Source organism: Populus alba, chromosome 14 (assembly GCF_005239225.2).
Source record: "Populus alba chromosome 14, ASM523922v2, whole genome shotgun sequence".
Lineage (NCBI taxonomy): Eukaryota > Viridiplantae > Streptophyta > Magnoliopsida > Malpighiales > Salicaceae > Populus > Populus alba.
Genome location: NC_133297.1, coordinates 4,875,551 through 4,891,654, shown reverse-complemented (window position 1 = coordinate 4,891,654; position 16,104 = coordinate 4,875,551). Strand labels below are relative to the sequence as shown.

Here is a 16,104-nt window from a genome sequence, read left to right as displayed (position 1 = left end):
TTTTCTTAAATTATTGAGTTAGAACATCAAAATTAATATTTATAAAAATATATTTATTTTTAACACATAAAACATACATCAATAAAATTGTCTGTAAATAATATTAGTTTAGTCCTGGTAATGAAGAAACCGATTCAATTCTTAACTATCGAATAAAAAAAAAGAAATTAGTAGCGATCTGTTAAATAACAATGGACAAGAAATGTTTTGTCCTGTGGTTTTGGACTGAATTAAACAATCACTGTACTATAACCTAATTGTTGGGTTAATATAGAAGCTGATGGTGAAGAAGAACCAGAACCGATTCTTTCTCTTCAATCAAATCACTTCAATCCACTGGGGCAGTTCCCCCTTAAATCTTTCCACGTGTACCACATCTCCTACACATGCCACATGCCACATCCCTCCTCTCCCTCCCTCCCTCTCTCCTCTCTCTCTGTCTTTTACTTTCTGTGATATCACAGCTTTTTAATTCAAAGCTGATGATCTCTCTTATCACTCATCGAGGACAACAGGCACCTTCATTCAACCAAAGTTCTGTCTCTCTCAATACTTTCTTCTTTCATAATAGAAGCAAACCTCAACCAAATCTCTCTCTACCCATTTGCATTCTTCCTTGCATCTTTCTTATACTCAAAAACAGCGAAGTCCCTTACATACAACTGTACTGTCCCGGACACAGAGAGAGAAGGAGGACCAGAAACAAGAAGCAGTACAAATTAATCTTGTTAAAGAACGGAAGATGGAAAATGGCGGGAACAAAGGTCAAGAGAATGATCATGCAAATCTTCCCTGGGATATATGGGAGCTTAATACTTCAAGATTTGACTTGGTTAATAGTAGTAATAACACTGCTGCTGCTGCTGCTGCTACCGACACATTCTTCACCACCTCCGCCACTAGTGTGGTGGAGAGCGGCAGCTCCTGCACCCACCCAGAAGGCACTTCTGCACATGGGTTCTTGTTTCCTTACCAAAACAGTTGGCTTTACCACCACAGCAACAATAACAGTTATCAGCAACTCTCTCTTTATGCCGGGGATGGGTCCAACTTGCCTCCGGACCCGCACCTAATGTGCTTGAAGCTAGGCAAGCGACACTACTTTGAAAACAGTACTAGTAATAACAATCACAACAACCACCCGGTGAGTGACCGACACGAGGTTGGTGGGTTTTCTATAGGCAAAAGAGGCAAACCCTACTACAGCGTCGGTGGTGGTGGTGGTGGTGGTGCTCACGACGGACCCTCCTCTTCCACGTCAGTGAATGTGCCGAGGTGTCAGGTGGAGGGGTGCCATGTGGCGTTGTTGAATGCTAAAGATTATCACAGGAGGCATAAGGTTTGTGAGATGCACTCCAAGGCTCCTAAAGTAATTGTGCTAGGTTTGGAGCAGCGGTTCTGTCAGCAGTGTAGCAGGTAACACTGGCGTTCCTCACCGTCTCTCAATTACAGCCAGCTTATTTGATTTCGCCTATAGTAACTGTTCCTGGATTTTTGGGATTTTCCTCAGTGGTCTTTTTTTCTCTCGCTCTCTCTATCTCTCTCTCCCTCCCCCTCCCTCCCTTTGTAATAGTCGTAGTTTTCTCAGTTGTCTTGTCCTAACAAAAAATCTGGTGTGAAGTCGTAATTGCAAAAAAGGATTGTTGATGAGATTGATAGTGGGCTTAGCTTGTTATTTGTGTAGGTTTCATGTAGTGTCAGAGTTTGATGATGCAAAGAGGAGTTGTAGGAGGAGATTGGCAGGGCACAATGAAAGAAGAAGAAAGAGCTCTCAGGATCCTGTTTCAAGGAATTCCTCTCAAGGTATGTATGTAATGATCTTGTAATTGAGTTGGTTATCCATTCAATTTCCATTGTTGGAATTAGATAATGATGTCTAGCTTTTGTTCTAAAGAATTGTCAGGAATAAGACATATTGTTGTTTGATCGGGAAAACGGAAGGGCCCTATTTTCTAGCTTCTACTTTTCAAACCATGTTTTGATTTTTATCACTTTTTTAGCAAAAATAAATTTTAAAAAATAATTTTCAATTGAAAAACACTTTAAACAAACATTATTTTTCCTTTTTCCCAAAAATAATTGCAATCACGAAGCAGAAATTCGAAATAACGAAGTATTAATTAGCTGGATCAGATTTTGAATTAAAGGGCCTGCAAGACTGCTTTTGTAAGGGCTTGCTGGTAATAGGAAAAACGTGCTCCTGTCTGAAATTTTATTAGGTGCTTGTGTACTTGAGACTGCTCCTGTGGATGCCCAACACAAGAAAAAGATGAGCAAGTAAAATAAATTTTATGTTACTGAAGGAGGACTTGCTAACTAAACTATCAGTTGAATCGGACGCCTTTAGTTATGACTAGGCTGGCTGGATAGTCTCCCGATATGGTATCAATGCATTTATTACTACTTGTAGATAGGTTTAGCCGACATGATATCAGTTAACCTTGGTTAACTTCTGTTCATGCTAGGAAGGGAAGAGTTTTAGAGGAGAAAATTATCCTTTCTGGGTAGCTCAACGAGGCATTCAATTAAGGAGAAAAGCAATCATTACTATTGTAACTACATAATCTAGGGTTTGCTAGAACTTTCATTAATATTAATGCTGCATCATGAAGATTTATTTTTTAGATTTGAATTATTGATCTTCAATTTACACTCTCTAATGTAAAAAGATTTTTCATGATTGATATACCATATCACCATTATTTACTCGGTACTTTTCAAAAATCCCACCTTTTCGACTGGGGACTTCATGAACTTTAATTAGAAGTGAAGTAGGAAAGATGTTTGGACTAAACAGACAGAAAACCTGTTTGGGATGAGAGGAGTGTTATGAACTCGTGGCCTTTACCTCTCGGAGAAGGTGGAGATTGCTTGGCAAACATTATTACAGATGCTTTACGATAATCAACTTAAGTATATTCCTTTGAGGAAGATGGCAAGTGATTTTGGTTCTAATAGAATGATCTTTATGCTTTATTTGCTATCATTAATCATCGGTGAATTGCAAACGCAGTTGAAAATTTATGAACATGAAAGAAACTGAATGGACAATTTTCTCCTCGACAGAAAGATTGATGGCTGGGAGATTTCCATACATAGCGTCGCAGACAGGATGTGCTCTCTCTCTTCTGTCATCCAAAGCTGATTCCTGGGTTTCTCCATCTGATCTCTCCTCAAGATCAAGTGCCGCGCTCCGTGAATTGATTGCAGAACACCGCGCAGCCATCCTAACTAGACAGCTTATTCTTGAAAAACACATGCACCACCATGCCATGGAAGACCTTGGTGAGTCCCAACCTAGCTCCAATTTTCTTATAACCCATCAGCAACAAGTGCTGTCCGAGCCGCGCGATTGGGACCGGTTAAACGACACCAGCACACATGTGACCTTGGACCTCATGCAGGCTCCAAGTGCAGCATTCGGATTCTTGTCTCCCAGAGGGAAAAATAAAGAAGAGGAAGAAGAGTGTTCTGAGTTATGGACCACCTTGGAAGGAGCCCATGTAGTTTAAAATTAATCTACAACACCTTCTTTATTCTTTTGCATTTGGTGTTAATTGTTTGGTCAGTGAGGCTTTTGGATCGTTCAACTTGCTGTATAATTCTTTCTTGTTTGATTGGAAACTTTTATTTTGTTTTCGGTCTCTAATTTTTACCATAATTTTCAAAGTTCAATTCAATTGTGTACAGTGACTGGAATAATTAATGCACTTGGAGCAATTTGCAAATTGAATCACTGTTTTTCTTTCAAGTTCTAAGTTGCAGTAGTTGAAAGTAGATCTCACTTCAAAACTAATTCTAAGGATAGCTGATTATATATGTGAGTTTACAGAGGAGCATACACCATTTTCTTTTTCATTTTTTTTTTCTGGCTCTTAATTGACTTACATTAAGGATTTTTCCGAGTTGGTATTTTTACATGATCTGTGGCTTATCATTGGCAGTTTACATAGGGTTCCAAACTCGATAATGGCAACTAAACACGAGATTGCTCAATCTTAACCTAACACTTTATAGCACGAATTCGTGGCATGTCAAGTCTTGATAAGGTTTTTTGCTTTGCATTGAATTAAACCACATGCTCATCGTTTTGTGCGGGCCTCTCTTCAATTCTTTTTAATATGTTAGAGAATAATATAAATATATATTAAAATCTCATTTAATGACTAAATAATAATGAATTTGAATTTCATATATTCATTCTCTCTTCTAATTAAAAATCTAATTAATAGCAAAAGATAGTGTGGGTCTGTATAAGTTTCAAATTTAAAGGGTTTTTATATTTAATTAATAGCACAATATAATGTGATTTATGCAAATTTCAAGTTTAAAAAACTTTCATTTGAAGAAGTATGTTAGAGAATAATAGAAATAATATATTGAAACCTCACCTAACAACTTAAGTATTTAGATTGAGAAAATTCTTTGACAAAATAAAATATCTACAAGAATTTATATATTTATATAAAATATATTTTTAAACCTTCTTTTAGGATTGAACCCTAGCTAGATTGCTTTAGATTAGATTATGGAGACTAACTATGTTTGTTTACTAGAAAGTATTTTTATAAAATGTGAATTTTTGAAAAATAGATATATTTTTATGTTTGATAGAGTTATAAAAAATAAGCTGAAAAACAGTTTTTAGTATTTAGTTATATTAGAGAAAGTAAAATGAAAAACACTTATTAATGTTTTATTTTTTTAAATTATTAAAAAATAAGGAACAAATATGATATATTAAAATACTGAAGTAGAATGAAATTAAAAAAAAATTAATTTTAAAAAATATTTCAAAAAAAATAAAAAAAAAACCAAATCTAACAAGTAATAAAATTAAAAAATAATTTGAAAAATGATGTTTTTCTATCTATAATTCGTCACATCTTTCAAGATTAGAAAGAAATCAAAATCTCAAGGTGTCATGCTTGTGGGACTCTCTCCCGTATGAAATTAATTGATATGAAAGGCTTGTTTAATTATATAAACAAAACATGCCTCTAGCTTTCCATTGTGCCACGAAAAATGCAACATCAAACCGGTGCTCTACTTTTGGGGGGAAAATGTCAGGGAAAGCATATGCTAGAACAAAAGTTCCTTTAGTTAAATTAAAACCCCAAGTAAAGTCGGACTGCCTGCCATAAAGAACATATTGGAAAACCTTTCTGATCTTCCAAGATAAAAAAGAAAAGAAGAAGAGGGCCCTTCTCCTTCTTTTATCTAGGCTACTTCACAACTTTCAAGTTGTTCATCGTAAGCAAAGACAACATGCGAGAAAGATACCATGAGATAAAAGCATAATTATGAAATTTATTCCACCCAATAATTTGCCCGACCCAAAACAAACTCGACTTGGATTTTATTTAGTAAAAATCATCATTTCATTTTAGAAACTCTCAAAATAAAACTAAAAAAAAAACCTAGTTGAAATCATCAGTTTACTTTATTAACTACGATATAATTCTCAGACCAAATCAATTGCAATCCAGCTCTTAAATTGAACGAGTATTTTTGTATTATAAACTATTTTTTAAAATTATTTTTCTTTAAACTGGTGTTTTTGAAAGATTTTAATGTATTGATATCAAATTAAAAAAAATCTAAAAAATTTATTTTTATGCATTTTCAATTAAATAATATTTTTAAAGATATTTATGCATCACAACACCAAAGACACAACAAACAAACAATATTCCAAGTGATATAACTATGAAAAAAAGCTAGCATCCAATGTGCGCACACTCGAAAGACACTTCCAACACCACACATTGGAGAGAAATAAAAGCAAATTTTCTCATAATCTTCGAAAGTTGATTGAAGCCAATCAAGCTTCTTTCTCAAAGTGCACGCCTGCAATTCCAAAGTCGAGAAAGCGTCCTTCGCAACCAAATATAGTATGAGATTCCACGAGTGGTCTATTGATAGTTACAAGACTAGTTGTTTTCAAGTTTTGATGAGAGTTGCTTGGTGTTGAAGGCTTATTAAAGTATCACCATGCCTCCAAACAACTATTATGTGGCCACGCACCATGCACTGTTGATCCTGTCGTGGCACTAGCTAGCAGCATGCACTCCTCCTTTTTATCAATTTCCAGTGTATATGTGTGTGTGCATCACCATCTTACATTTCTCATCACGAAAACGATCCCTATACATGAATTTTGGAAGCGGAGATTGCCTAATTTTTTTATTTTTTTTAGATTCGAGAAAATTTTACCTCCATATTTTATGAGCCTAACTGAATGAGTAAAACCTCCAAGCTAGCAATTATGAAACTCTTAAAAGACTCTTGTTTAATTTCCAAGGCCTCATGCACCAAGGGCTTTAAATGTTTTAGAAGACCTCAATCTAGTCCCAAACTTGTATACTTGTTATTTTTAACTGAGTCCCAAACATGTAAAGTTTATCAACTATGTCCCAAGAGTTTCAAGAAATTCTTAACCAGGCTCTATTGTTAATGTTCATTAATGTTTTCATCAAGTATTTCTCAAATTAATGTCATTTTAGTGTATGAATATTCATATTAGACCGAAATTGCTAAAATCCATTAACTTTTATGTCAACTAAGCATATTAAAAGAATTCAATATGTTGATTCAACTAAGTTGTAGTACTGTATATCCAAAAACAAAGAGACTTCTGGTTTTCTTGACTATTCCAACCAAGCGAGTTTTTTCCCCCTTCAATAACTGGTGATGGGCTGCAGTGCTAGAGGCTAAATATCAAACCTATTTCTGTAGAGGTAAAGAAAGTCTTGTCATAACTTCAACAAAACCTAATCACCAATGCTAGCTCCTGGACATCTTCAGAATCCAAACAAGATTTGTATTTTTTTTTGCTAATTTAAATAAACTTCATATAATATTATTTCAGCTATACATAAGTCTACAAGGAAGGAGTTTTAATCTTATATTTAAACACTATTCTAAAAACACCCCAACTGCCAACTAAACAGTTAAAATGACCATCGCTCTGCTAATAAATAAAATTAAAAGAATTAGGCATGAAAATAGACCGATCTGTCTCTTCCTTTGTTTTTATCCGAAGAGGAACCAGGGTATAATGACCTCTCACAAACCACCACATTTCTGTCCAGCTGTGGATGAAGTCCCACCACCGCAAAGGAGGCAAAGGACAATCACTGAATACTGATCACGTGCAGTGCACGTGAATCTGCAAAAACACATATCACCCAAAAATCAGTTGCAGCCCCACAGTATACCTACTAACCCTAAAGAAAAGTCTCTGCGTACAGAGGGTTTGAAAAGTATTCCCCTCCTCCATGAGCAGTAGCAATGGAGTGAGCAGTTGCCTTTATTAATGGGCTCCACATCCTCATCACAAAGTTTATGATGATCAGAGCAGAGGGCCCGACTGCATTGATGAAAGATGAAAGATGAAAGATGAAAGATGAAAGATGATCGATGTGTGGTGGGGGCGAGCATAAAAACTGGGGATTGGGGAGCTAATGCAAATGCTGCACTTGTTCCATGGGGCAAGCGCCAATGTACCTTCCTTGCCTCTGTATAGCACAGAGGTTAGATCAATTTCTTAGTCACCAAAATCATGGACCACTTTTTTTTTATAAAAAAAACTAGTTCCTCCATGACTTGATGATTATGACAGCTAAGGGAGGATTTGTAACTTGCTACGTTAATTGTAGCTAAGAGAGTTTTTTTCAGTTGTGCTGTTTAAAAAAAAAATCTGTAAAAAATTATAGTTTTTTAACTGAGATTTTAAAAGATTTTTTAATGGGATGTATGTAAAATTATGATACATGTTAATCAACAAAGTATTTTTAAAATTATAATCGGAGTTAAAAACAGTTTCAGTACGCTGTATTTTTAAACTAACCCTAAATTTCAGATAATTTATTTATTTAATTACTTTATTTTGCATTGACTCGAATGCATAGCAGTCAAATTTAATTGTTCCGCTGACTTTTTTATACTCTTGCTCCTTTTCTCTTTTGACCATTTCGTTTCGTTTACTTTTGGGTTAATGAATAGTGGTTTCCTCAGGCCAATTTTGGGCTTCTAGGTCACTACTGCACTTTGTGTTTGGAAGGGTGGAAAACGAGGAAAGTAATTTTGGGACATAAGAAAATATGAGAGGAGAGTATATGGTCTCCTAAATGTGGTCTCCAAGCTAGGACAAGAAGAGAAAATGAAGAGAGAGGTACGAATTATCTTGCAAGGGGCTCCTAAATGTGGTCTCAGGTTGAAGAGATGATGGAATTTATTTTTTATAGATTTACAAATTTGTTCTCAATAATCAATATGAAAACAGGATTTAATCTTTTGCCAAAGGCAAGAAAGTTATAATTATAATTTTCTTTACCCCCCTTAATTTTTCCGCTTTTCCCTTTAATCCTAAATTCTAAACACTAAATCTTAAACTTTTAATTTTAATGTAGACTAAATGAATTATTTTCTGAGAATAGAATGAGAACATTTTGAATTGCAGTTAAATTACCTTCTTAAATTTTCATCTTAACTAGTCTAGATTAAGGGATAAGAGATCCACCCCCCCCCCCCCCAAGAGCAGAGCAAGGGACCAAGGGGACAAAAAAATGAGGTGAAAGGTGCGAGAAAGAGACCTTTCTCCAGATTCTTAGAGATACGATACATGATATTAGATTTTTGTTGGTCCACTTTAAGTTAATATGAAATCTATTGGCTGATGAGGGAAGGCTAGAAGTGATCAGTAATTGATAATTTTCATTGAATTTCTGCCGTTCACACCAAGGTTTCTTTGGTGGCCCAAAGGAAAGTCACCAGCAGGATTCACAGTACAAGTAGATAAGTACTATAGGCCCTTAATTTAGAGGCAGCAGCAAAAGCTTAGGAACTCCCTAAAATCTTGAATTAGGTGGCCTACGAGATTAAGAGAGTGTTTGGATGTGGGGTAATTTGTAATTTTTTTTAAATAAAAAATATGTTTTTATAGTTTTGAAGTGTGATATGGTTTTTTGCTTAAAATGTATTATATCTTTAAAAAAAACCACCATACTTCTAAATCAAACACCCTCTAAGAGACATTAATAAACAACTCATCACATAGGTTCAATCTCTTGATCCTCGTGGATGTATAGTTTGTTTTTGATTAAATCATATATTTAGTTAATTTCAGCGTATAAAAGTTGGTTTAAGAGTACCCATTTCTCAATGTAAACCCCCCCACAAAAAAAAAATAAATAAAAAATAAAAATATATATATATCACACACATATGATCATAGGAAAATCTGGCTACTTAACTAGACATATATGACGCACACATGACAACAAACCCTCGTAAATATTGCGCCAAGGGCTCCATTGCTAGGGATTGTGGCACCGTCATGTCACAAGAATTTAATTTCGATCCCGCGAATTCAGAGAAGGAAATTTCCTGGAATTTGATTCAATAGGATCATCAAGAGTGAGACAAACTCATGCAGAAGTTTCTTGCCAGTGTCCGATGGTGGACGATCCCATCATCATATATTAAATTCCCTTTGATAATTATTAGATCTGAGATAAGGACTGGGGGCAGCAGCAGCAGCAGCAAATAGAATGATGTTTAAGGTTGTCTTTTTCTCTTTACCCTCCACAAACTGGATTATTGTAGAAATAACACGAGTATGTGTATATATATATATATATATATATATATATATATATATATATATATATTAATTTTGCGAGAGGACATTGAACTTGCTTCTCGGTTTGAAATCCTTGAAGTTTTTTTTTCTTTTCTCATGGCTTGACTAGATATTTAAACATTCCTTCTGTTTTCTACTAAAATTGTATGTGCAATAAACCATGCCATAGATGGGAATAACATTGGACATCCAAAATTATCATTAGAAGCCAAAATGCATGGATCGAGAAAGGGAAATATTATATACTTCGATCGAATATAGCCATCCGAAACTTTGACAGAAGCTAGCTTTTTGTTGTATGACATTTTCGGTGTTAGTGTCGGGGCCCCAAATCAAGCTTCAAATCAATTTCTTGTAATTGACTCATAAAGATAAGGGTATTTAATTTATCGTTACATATAACCAAGGGTGTTAGACATAATGATTTGATTTGAAATCTTGTTAATTTTCTTGTCTTCTCTTTTGGGACCAAATAAATTAGCAAAATATGGTTCGGAGAAAGCACAATAAACAAATATTAAACAAGTACAAAACAGATGAGGCGTGGACCCACGATTAAATTTCGTCGAAGGTGCAAAGAGGCTTCAAGATCATTAAAAAGGTATCCCAACATAACATGTTGTAGCTAGGAGAGATTATTTCCTGTGAAAACTTTAGCCCGCAATCAATTGGATGCATGGACGAAACCAGCATGTGGGAAATGTGGTCGCTTGCAGAAAGTGCAAATAATAATCAATTGAAGTATATATGATGCGGAATTCCATAACGAGAGTTTTGATGGATAGAACAATTAATTAGAAGAAATTTAAAATTAAATGTGTTTTGAGAATGCAAAAATAATTTCAAAAAATAAAAATAAAAGTTAAGAAAGAACTGCGTGAAAAAAATATTGGTATGAACCCCGATTAAAAATCAATAACGTTACTATAAAATTGAAATAACTCTGTAAATGAAAAAATGATGAAAAAAAAATAAATATAGTATGGAATATGAAAATGATCTCAAGGACATATTAAAATACTTGATACGATTCTAGCAATAATTGAATAAGAAAATTCAGGTTTTAACGTAAAACTATATATATTGACCGGTTTTACGCTATCAAGCATAACTTTCAATTCAAATGTCGGATTGAGATGAAATTTTACAAGGATCCTCCTCAAACATTTCTTCATCTTGGGTTAAAATTTTAGGGTAATCAAAGTTTGAAAAGGTTATGCGAGAATATCAATAGTCTGGCAAAAAACATGTAGACACATTAATGGCATTTTCATAAATAAGTTAGAAAAATTGAAAATTCAGCTTCTTCTTCCCCTTTAAACTGCCTACCGATGCTGAAAAAAATTGAGTTTCCTCACTAAAACACTGGATAGAAAACAAGATTTAAAACAAGATAGATAAGGTAGAGAGTTTTAAACATATTTAACTCAAGAATTAAAGAGCAAAATTAAGTGAGGGAAATAGAGCAGAGAGGAAACTCATGGTATTAAAAGGAAAAAAGAGGACGAGCACAAAACTTTGACCGGTAAACATTCGAAGTTCATATCATTATTAGGCAAGATGTTATAAACTTGATTGTACAAGTTTAAGAAAATTTTAACAATGTTTATGCAAAATTCTTAAGTTTTGAATTAGGGTTCTTAAATGTTAAATTGAGAAAAAGTGAAATTATAAAAATGTGATTTTCTTAGGATGGAATATGATGTAAATGACTTTAAATATAACATAATTGAAAAAGAAAAATTGGATGTGAATGTTGAAAGTAGGGCTGCTCGTTTTAAAGTGGGGAATGCGAACTTTTGAAACCAAAGTAAATATTTTTTTGTTATGTTTATTTAGTATGTGTTGTTATGTTGATAGGATTGAAATGGATTTAATTATGTTTTAGTTGAATTTTTAATGTAACTTGAAAAAATACTATGCAAATTGATGAAATAAATAATTTATGGTTATGTGTTGGTTGGTTGAAATAAATAATTTATAGTTAGTTATGATTGGTTGAATGATTATTTAATTATTTATATTGAAAAAAAAATATTTGAAAGTGAGAAGATTTCTATGATGTTTTCAATAAATAAAGTCTTGTAAAAAGAAATTGTAAACTATATAAAAAAATAGAATTTTGTGAAGTCGTGTTTTAATATATATAAATTTTTAGACATTTTGATCTTAATTAATTTAGTTATATACTTATATTATTTTACCCCTACTGAAATTTGATGGGAATCCGTCCCTGATTGTATACTATATAATAAAAACTAACGTGAGATTTCAGCATCATCTTTTATAATATATAATCTATGATCCACTGCCATGTAACTTTATTATATGATGCCGCAGGATAATTAAGTCCATTAATTCTCAGTCAGAATCACACATGAGAACAATGCACGTTGTCCCAGGAGAAGTTAATTAATGATACCTAGTTCTTAATGGCAATTAATTAGGAGAGGTCACTATTGGAACACCATTTCTTTTGTAAGAATTATTTCTTAGAAAAGGAATATACATGTAAAGAGGGAAATGAGAAAGAAAATAAAAAATATATATTTATATTATTAGACAGAAATATTTAAATCATTTTTTAAAAGATTCATTGTGATATTGTATTTGACTCCTCTATTTTTTTTTCCTTAAAATGAAATCATAAAATAGCTATTAATTAATAATTACTTGCTAATAGTTTTTTTTTTTCAATTATATACCATATCATGTTTATATGTTTACCCTGAATATTCACTGTGGCAAATGCCTGCGAAAGTCTTTACTGAAAATAATTTGCAGTTTCTTCTGCAGTGCAGTAAATTTCATATAATTATCAGATGGTTTTTATTAATTCTCTTGTAATTGTTCCTTGCCACTGGCCAAAGGCTCAACGCACCAATTAAACTTCACATGAAATGCTATCTCAAAGACAAGAAAAGCGCGATAGAAGTAGGCTAAACCTCTTGTTCAAAGAACCCGAACACGAGCTCCCAAGACCTTCACCACCTGGCCTGGTAGGTGCGGCTAGAGGTAATGTGGCTTATGGGCGGTCTTAATATTTTCACAGCTGCAACACTCCCTTCATGAGACAGAGGGGAAGAAAACACTTACAGAGACTGAAAGGATAGGGAAAGAGAGATAAGCTCATCTGAGCTAAGTTCTAAATAGCTAACTATCCATGCTTAGTGCAGCTTCTCATCAGTGCTAGCAGACAACTTGATCTCCTTCCTATAAATTTCTTTGAAGATTATTGATAATATCGCATGCATGTTCATTTTCTTGTTTTTATGCATGTTTGATTTACAGCCTTTATCCTGGTAAGGATCCGACAAATGGATAATAATGGAATGCCCTAAATGATAATAATCTTGCATCCCCGTGCCTATCTAACCATTTCTGAAACCAAACAGATACTTCTGTTAGAAATGTCCTCCTGGCAGTGATTACTTTTTCCATTTTTGGATACATCTTCCGGTGAATACAGAAAAATGTATGAAAGGCTACCACATCAACAGGTATTAAATCGCTTGAAGAGAGAAATATATTAGCAGAGCAGATACTCCATTTTTTACTAACACAATCAAGAGTGAGCATTAATCAACAATAATTAAAGAGAGAGTAAATTAAGAGGGAAAAATAAATAAAACACTGGAGTAACACTATGTTACTGCTTAGTTAATATTAAATCCTCCTTGATGATCAGGTCATTGACATTTTTTACCCACTTGAGAAAAACAGTGAGCTTGAAGATGTAGAAGAAGAAGCAGTGGCTTGATACGATCTTTGCTTGAAACAATCCAGAGACATTCGAGGAGGGGACATCGCCACCGTCACCGATGAAGTAGGATGAGCTACAGAGTCCGGTGGAGACCCTATATAAATTCCCATAAGAAAATACCATGCAAGTTAAATTGATTTCCTACATATCTTGCTCAGACATGCATATACTTCTTAAGCCAAAAAAAAACAAGTGAAAAAAATTTAAATTTATTAATGTATATAAAAAATAATGGTATACAGGATAAACCATTTATAAATTAAAATGTTGATCCATATCGATTCAACATGACATTAATTATATGAACATGGAAAGCGGAGCTTACTTGTGAGAATCTCAGATGAGGAAATGGCGGCGTTTTCTAGATGCGATTTCTGATTTTCTTGATTAATTTGGTGTGATTTTCGCCTACGACGATTGTGATCAGCTAATCTCTTTCTGCAACTACGCTTTCCATTATCAAATTCTGAGAGAAGATGAAACCTGTTGAAAAATTCAACGTAACCAATCACTGTCAATTACTCCGAAACCATGCTCAGAGCTGCTAATTAATTACGTGCTGTCTAAATATGTGAAGAAGAAAAAATCAGTACGTAATGAGTATAGATACGGACACAAATGCCCTAGGGATTTCCACATGTACGGCCCAACCAATCATTGGTCGCCAAGCACAACCCCAGGGGTATTGTCGTCAGGCGAGTGTTCTCTGACCGTGCCCGGATATCAAAGGCAGAGAAGGAACCATTGAAAAGAAGAAAGAATATTGAGGTAGTTTTTGTAATTTCAAATCCTAAGCTTATATTATTATTTAAATTAAACTAATTCAAGTACGTAATGCTGCCTTGATATAAGAACAGAAGAAATGGTACGTAAAACGGAAGGTATATTTTACGGACTCAAATGCCCTCGGGATTAACCCATGTACGGGCAACCAATCATTGGACATCATCATGACGAGAAAAAAATCACAGGGGTAATAGAGTAATTTGGGATCGCATCTCCGTAGTCGGTTAATCACTATCATACAACCATCTACAAAACGTTGGATAAAATGGAGAAAGTGCATGGGAAGGGCAATAATGTAATTTAAAAAACCTGCTACACTGCTGGCAGAATCGCTGAGTCAACCCGGCGGCAATGACAGTCGAAGCTTTAGAGTGAAACTCGCAGACTTTATGGCGTCTATGGTAGTGTTTAGCATGAGTAAGATCAGCATTGCACCCTTCAGCTTGACATCTTGGAGCATTAGATGAAGAACCGGGATCGAGCGGTCTAGACCGGCGGTAAAGCCGGTTCACAAAATCATCCTCAGCCGAAGAAAAATAAGTTCTTCCTCCCAAATTCAGTCCTATCCTTGAAGTGATCAAGTCGGAATTAGAACGAGGAATTTCCTCACTTTTTGGGATAAGGAAATAAGAGGTTGCAGTTGCGACTGATGTGACTGTTGGGATTGGATCAAGGGAAAGGAGGGAAGGATGATGAGTGGTGGGAAAAGAGGAGGGGCCGGCGCCGGCGTAAGCACGAGGATCGAAAAAAGAGTTGATATTGTGATGTGTAGCGTTGGTGGTGGTGGGGTGGTTCTGAAACATTATTGTTGGAGAGTTATGTTGAGGAATGAGGTTGTTGTCGTTGAAAGATTGAGTGGTGTAGTGATCGAAAATGCTAGCTTGACGATTTTGATCTTGTACTTCGTGGTTGCTTCCGGCTTGTTGATCATCTCCACCTGATAACATTATTGTTGACGGGTTTCCCCATTCGTACTCCAACATTTTGTTCTTCCTTCTCTAGACAATATGAAAATCTTAATCAGTCTACCTAGCTTAATTTACCTGTAAAAGAAACAAAGGAAGGAAGAGGTTATGATCATCAAGAGAAGGAGCTGGTCCTATACATAGATGAATACAAAAGAGAAGATAAAAGGTAGTGGCTGGGAAAGATTTGATCTTTCTTAATTTTTTTTTGCTTCGCTTTGATTTATGCTGAGTGGTTTTGTTGAAGTGGGGTTTTTGCTTTTTGAAAGGTAAGACTGTCTTGAGGAGACATGTCGGTGTTAAGGTGGGCTTTTATGGGATATTACAAACAGTTTACAAGTTGAAAAAACACTCTCTCTCACCTATGGAAATTAAACCGAGTCAGTGAACTGAAAGAGAAGAAGAGGATGCGAATTTCAAAAACACTAAAATTGGCCATTTGCAGAGTTTCAATTGCTGCTTTCTTTTCTCTCTTTAACTGGGGTGTTGCCCATTTAAACTCTCAAAAGCCTCCCCCTTCTAGCTCCCCTCTCTCTTTTCTTTATTTAGCTCTCTGTCTACGACTTTTTAAAGCCACTAAACGAGTCTCTCTTTCCTTCTGGTACCAGTCTCTCTCTCCCCCTCTCTCTCTCTAGCTTGCTAGGTGAGAGTCTCCGAGAGAGAGAAACTGATTTATGAGGCGGCTTGTGCAGAGGTAATTGGGTGCTGTGTGTGTAAACCCGAAAACTACCATTTTACCCACTTGATGGTCGCATATTTGTAGATAGAGCCACTGCAATGGAATTCTGTGTTAAAAAAGTTAAAATACGTGGCTGGGGGTGTGGTTCCCCGACTAGTCGGGGTTCGTAGAAAAGCTGTGGCCTACCTCGTAGTAAATGTTGGCTGGCTACAATAATAACGGTGCTGTTGTTTTTGGTAAAGAGGTTAAAATGCCACGCGGTTTC

General features: G+C 35.0%; 2 protein-coding genes across 4 annotated transcripts; one reads left to right on the top strand and one right to left on the bottom strand.

The window, feature by feature from the left end:
- Nucleotides 1-211: 211 nt before the first annotated feature.
- LOC118041373 (squamosa promoter-binding-like protein 7) lies at nt 212-3,929 on the top strand. Of its 2 annotated transcripts, none has more exons than XM_073404314.1 (3): nt 212-1,416; nt 1,685-1,803; nt 3,014-3,151. In XM_073404314.1, exons 1-3 carry the CDS (start codon nt 743-745, stop codon nt 3,025-3,027), a joined length of 807 nt encoding a protein of 268 aa, XP_073260415.1. In that variant the 5' UTR covers nt 212-742; the 3' UTR covers nt 3,028-3,151. The 2 variants fall into 2 exon arrangements, with proteins under 2 accessions (XP_073260415.1, XP_034904563.1); XM_035048672.2 differs by having other exon boundaries at nt 297-1,416; nt 3,067-3,929.
- Nucleotides 3,930-13,173: 9,244 nt separating this feature from the next.
- On the bottom strand, nt 13,174-15,873 carry LOC118041374 (squamosa promoter-binding-like protein 8). Of its 2 annotated transcripts, XM_035048673.2 has the most exons (4): nt 15,523-15,873; nt 14,505-15,238; nt 13,735-13,892; nt 13,174-13,503 (listed from the first exon to the last, which is right to left on the bottom strand). In XM_035048673.2, exons 2-4 carry the CDS (start codon nt 15,176-15,178, stop codon nt 13,349-13,351), a joined length of 987 nt encoding a protein of 328 aa, XP_034904564.1. In that variant the 5' UTR covers nt 15,179-15,238; nt 15,523-15,873; the 3' UTR covers nt 13,174-13,348. The 2 variants fall into 2 exon arrangements, with proteins under 2 accessions (XP_034904564.1, XP_034904565.1); XM_035048674.2 differs by having other exon boundaries at nt 14,505-15,873.
- Nucleotides 15,874-16,104: the final 231 nt, after the last annotated feature.

Coding starts and splice junctions, on each gene's coding strand:
- LOC118041373 (XM_035048672.2), top strand. CDS start 743: ATGGAAAATGGCGGGAACAAAGGTCAAGAGAATGATCATGCAAATCTT. Junction 1,417..1,684: donor TTCTGTCAGCAGTGTAGCAG/GTAACACTGGCG, acceptor TTATTTGTGTAG/GTTTCATGTAGTGTCAGAGT. Junction 1,804..3,066: donor TTCAAGGAATTCCTCTCAAG/GTATGTATGTAA, acceptor TCTCCTCGACAG/AAAGATTGATGGCTGGGAGA.
- LOC118041374 (XM_035048674.2), bottom strand. CDS start 15,178: ATGTTGGAGTACGAATGGGGAAACCCGTCAACAATAATGTTATCAGGT. Junction 13,893..14,504: donor TTCTGCCAGCAGTGTAGCAG/GTTTTTTAAATT, acceptor ATTTTTCAACAG/GTTTCATCTTCTCTCAGAAT. Junction 13,504..13,734: donor CTCATCTGAGATTCTCACAA/GTAAGCTCCGCT, acceptor GAATTTATATAG/GGTCTCCACCGGACTCTGTA.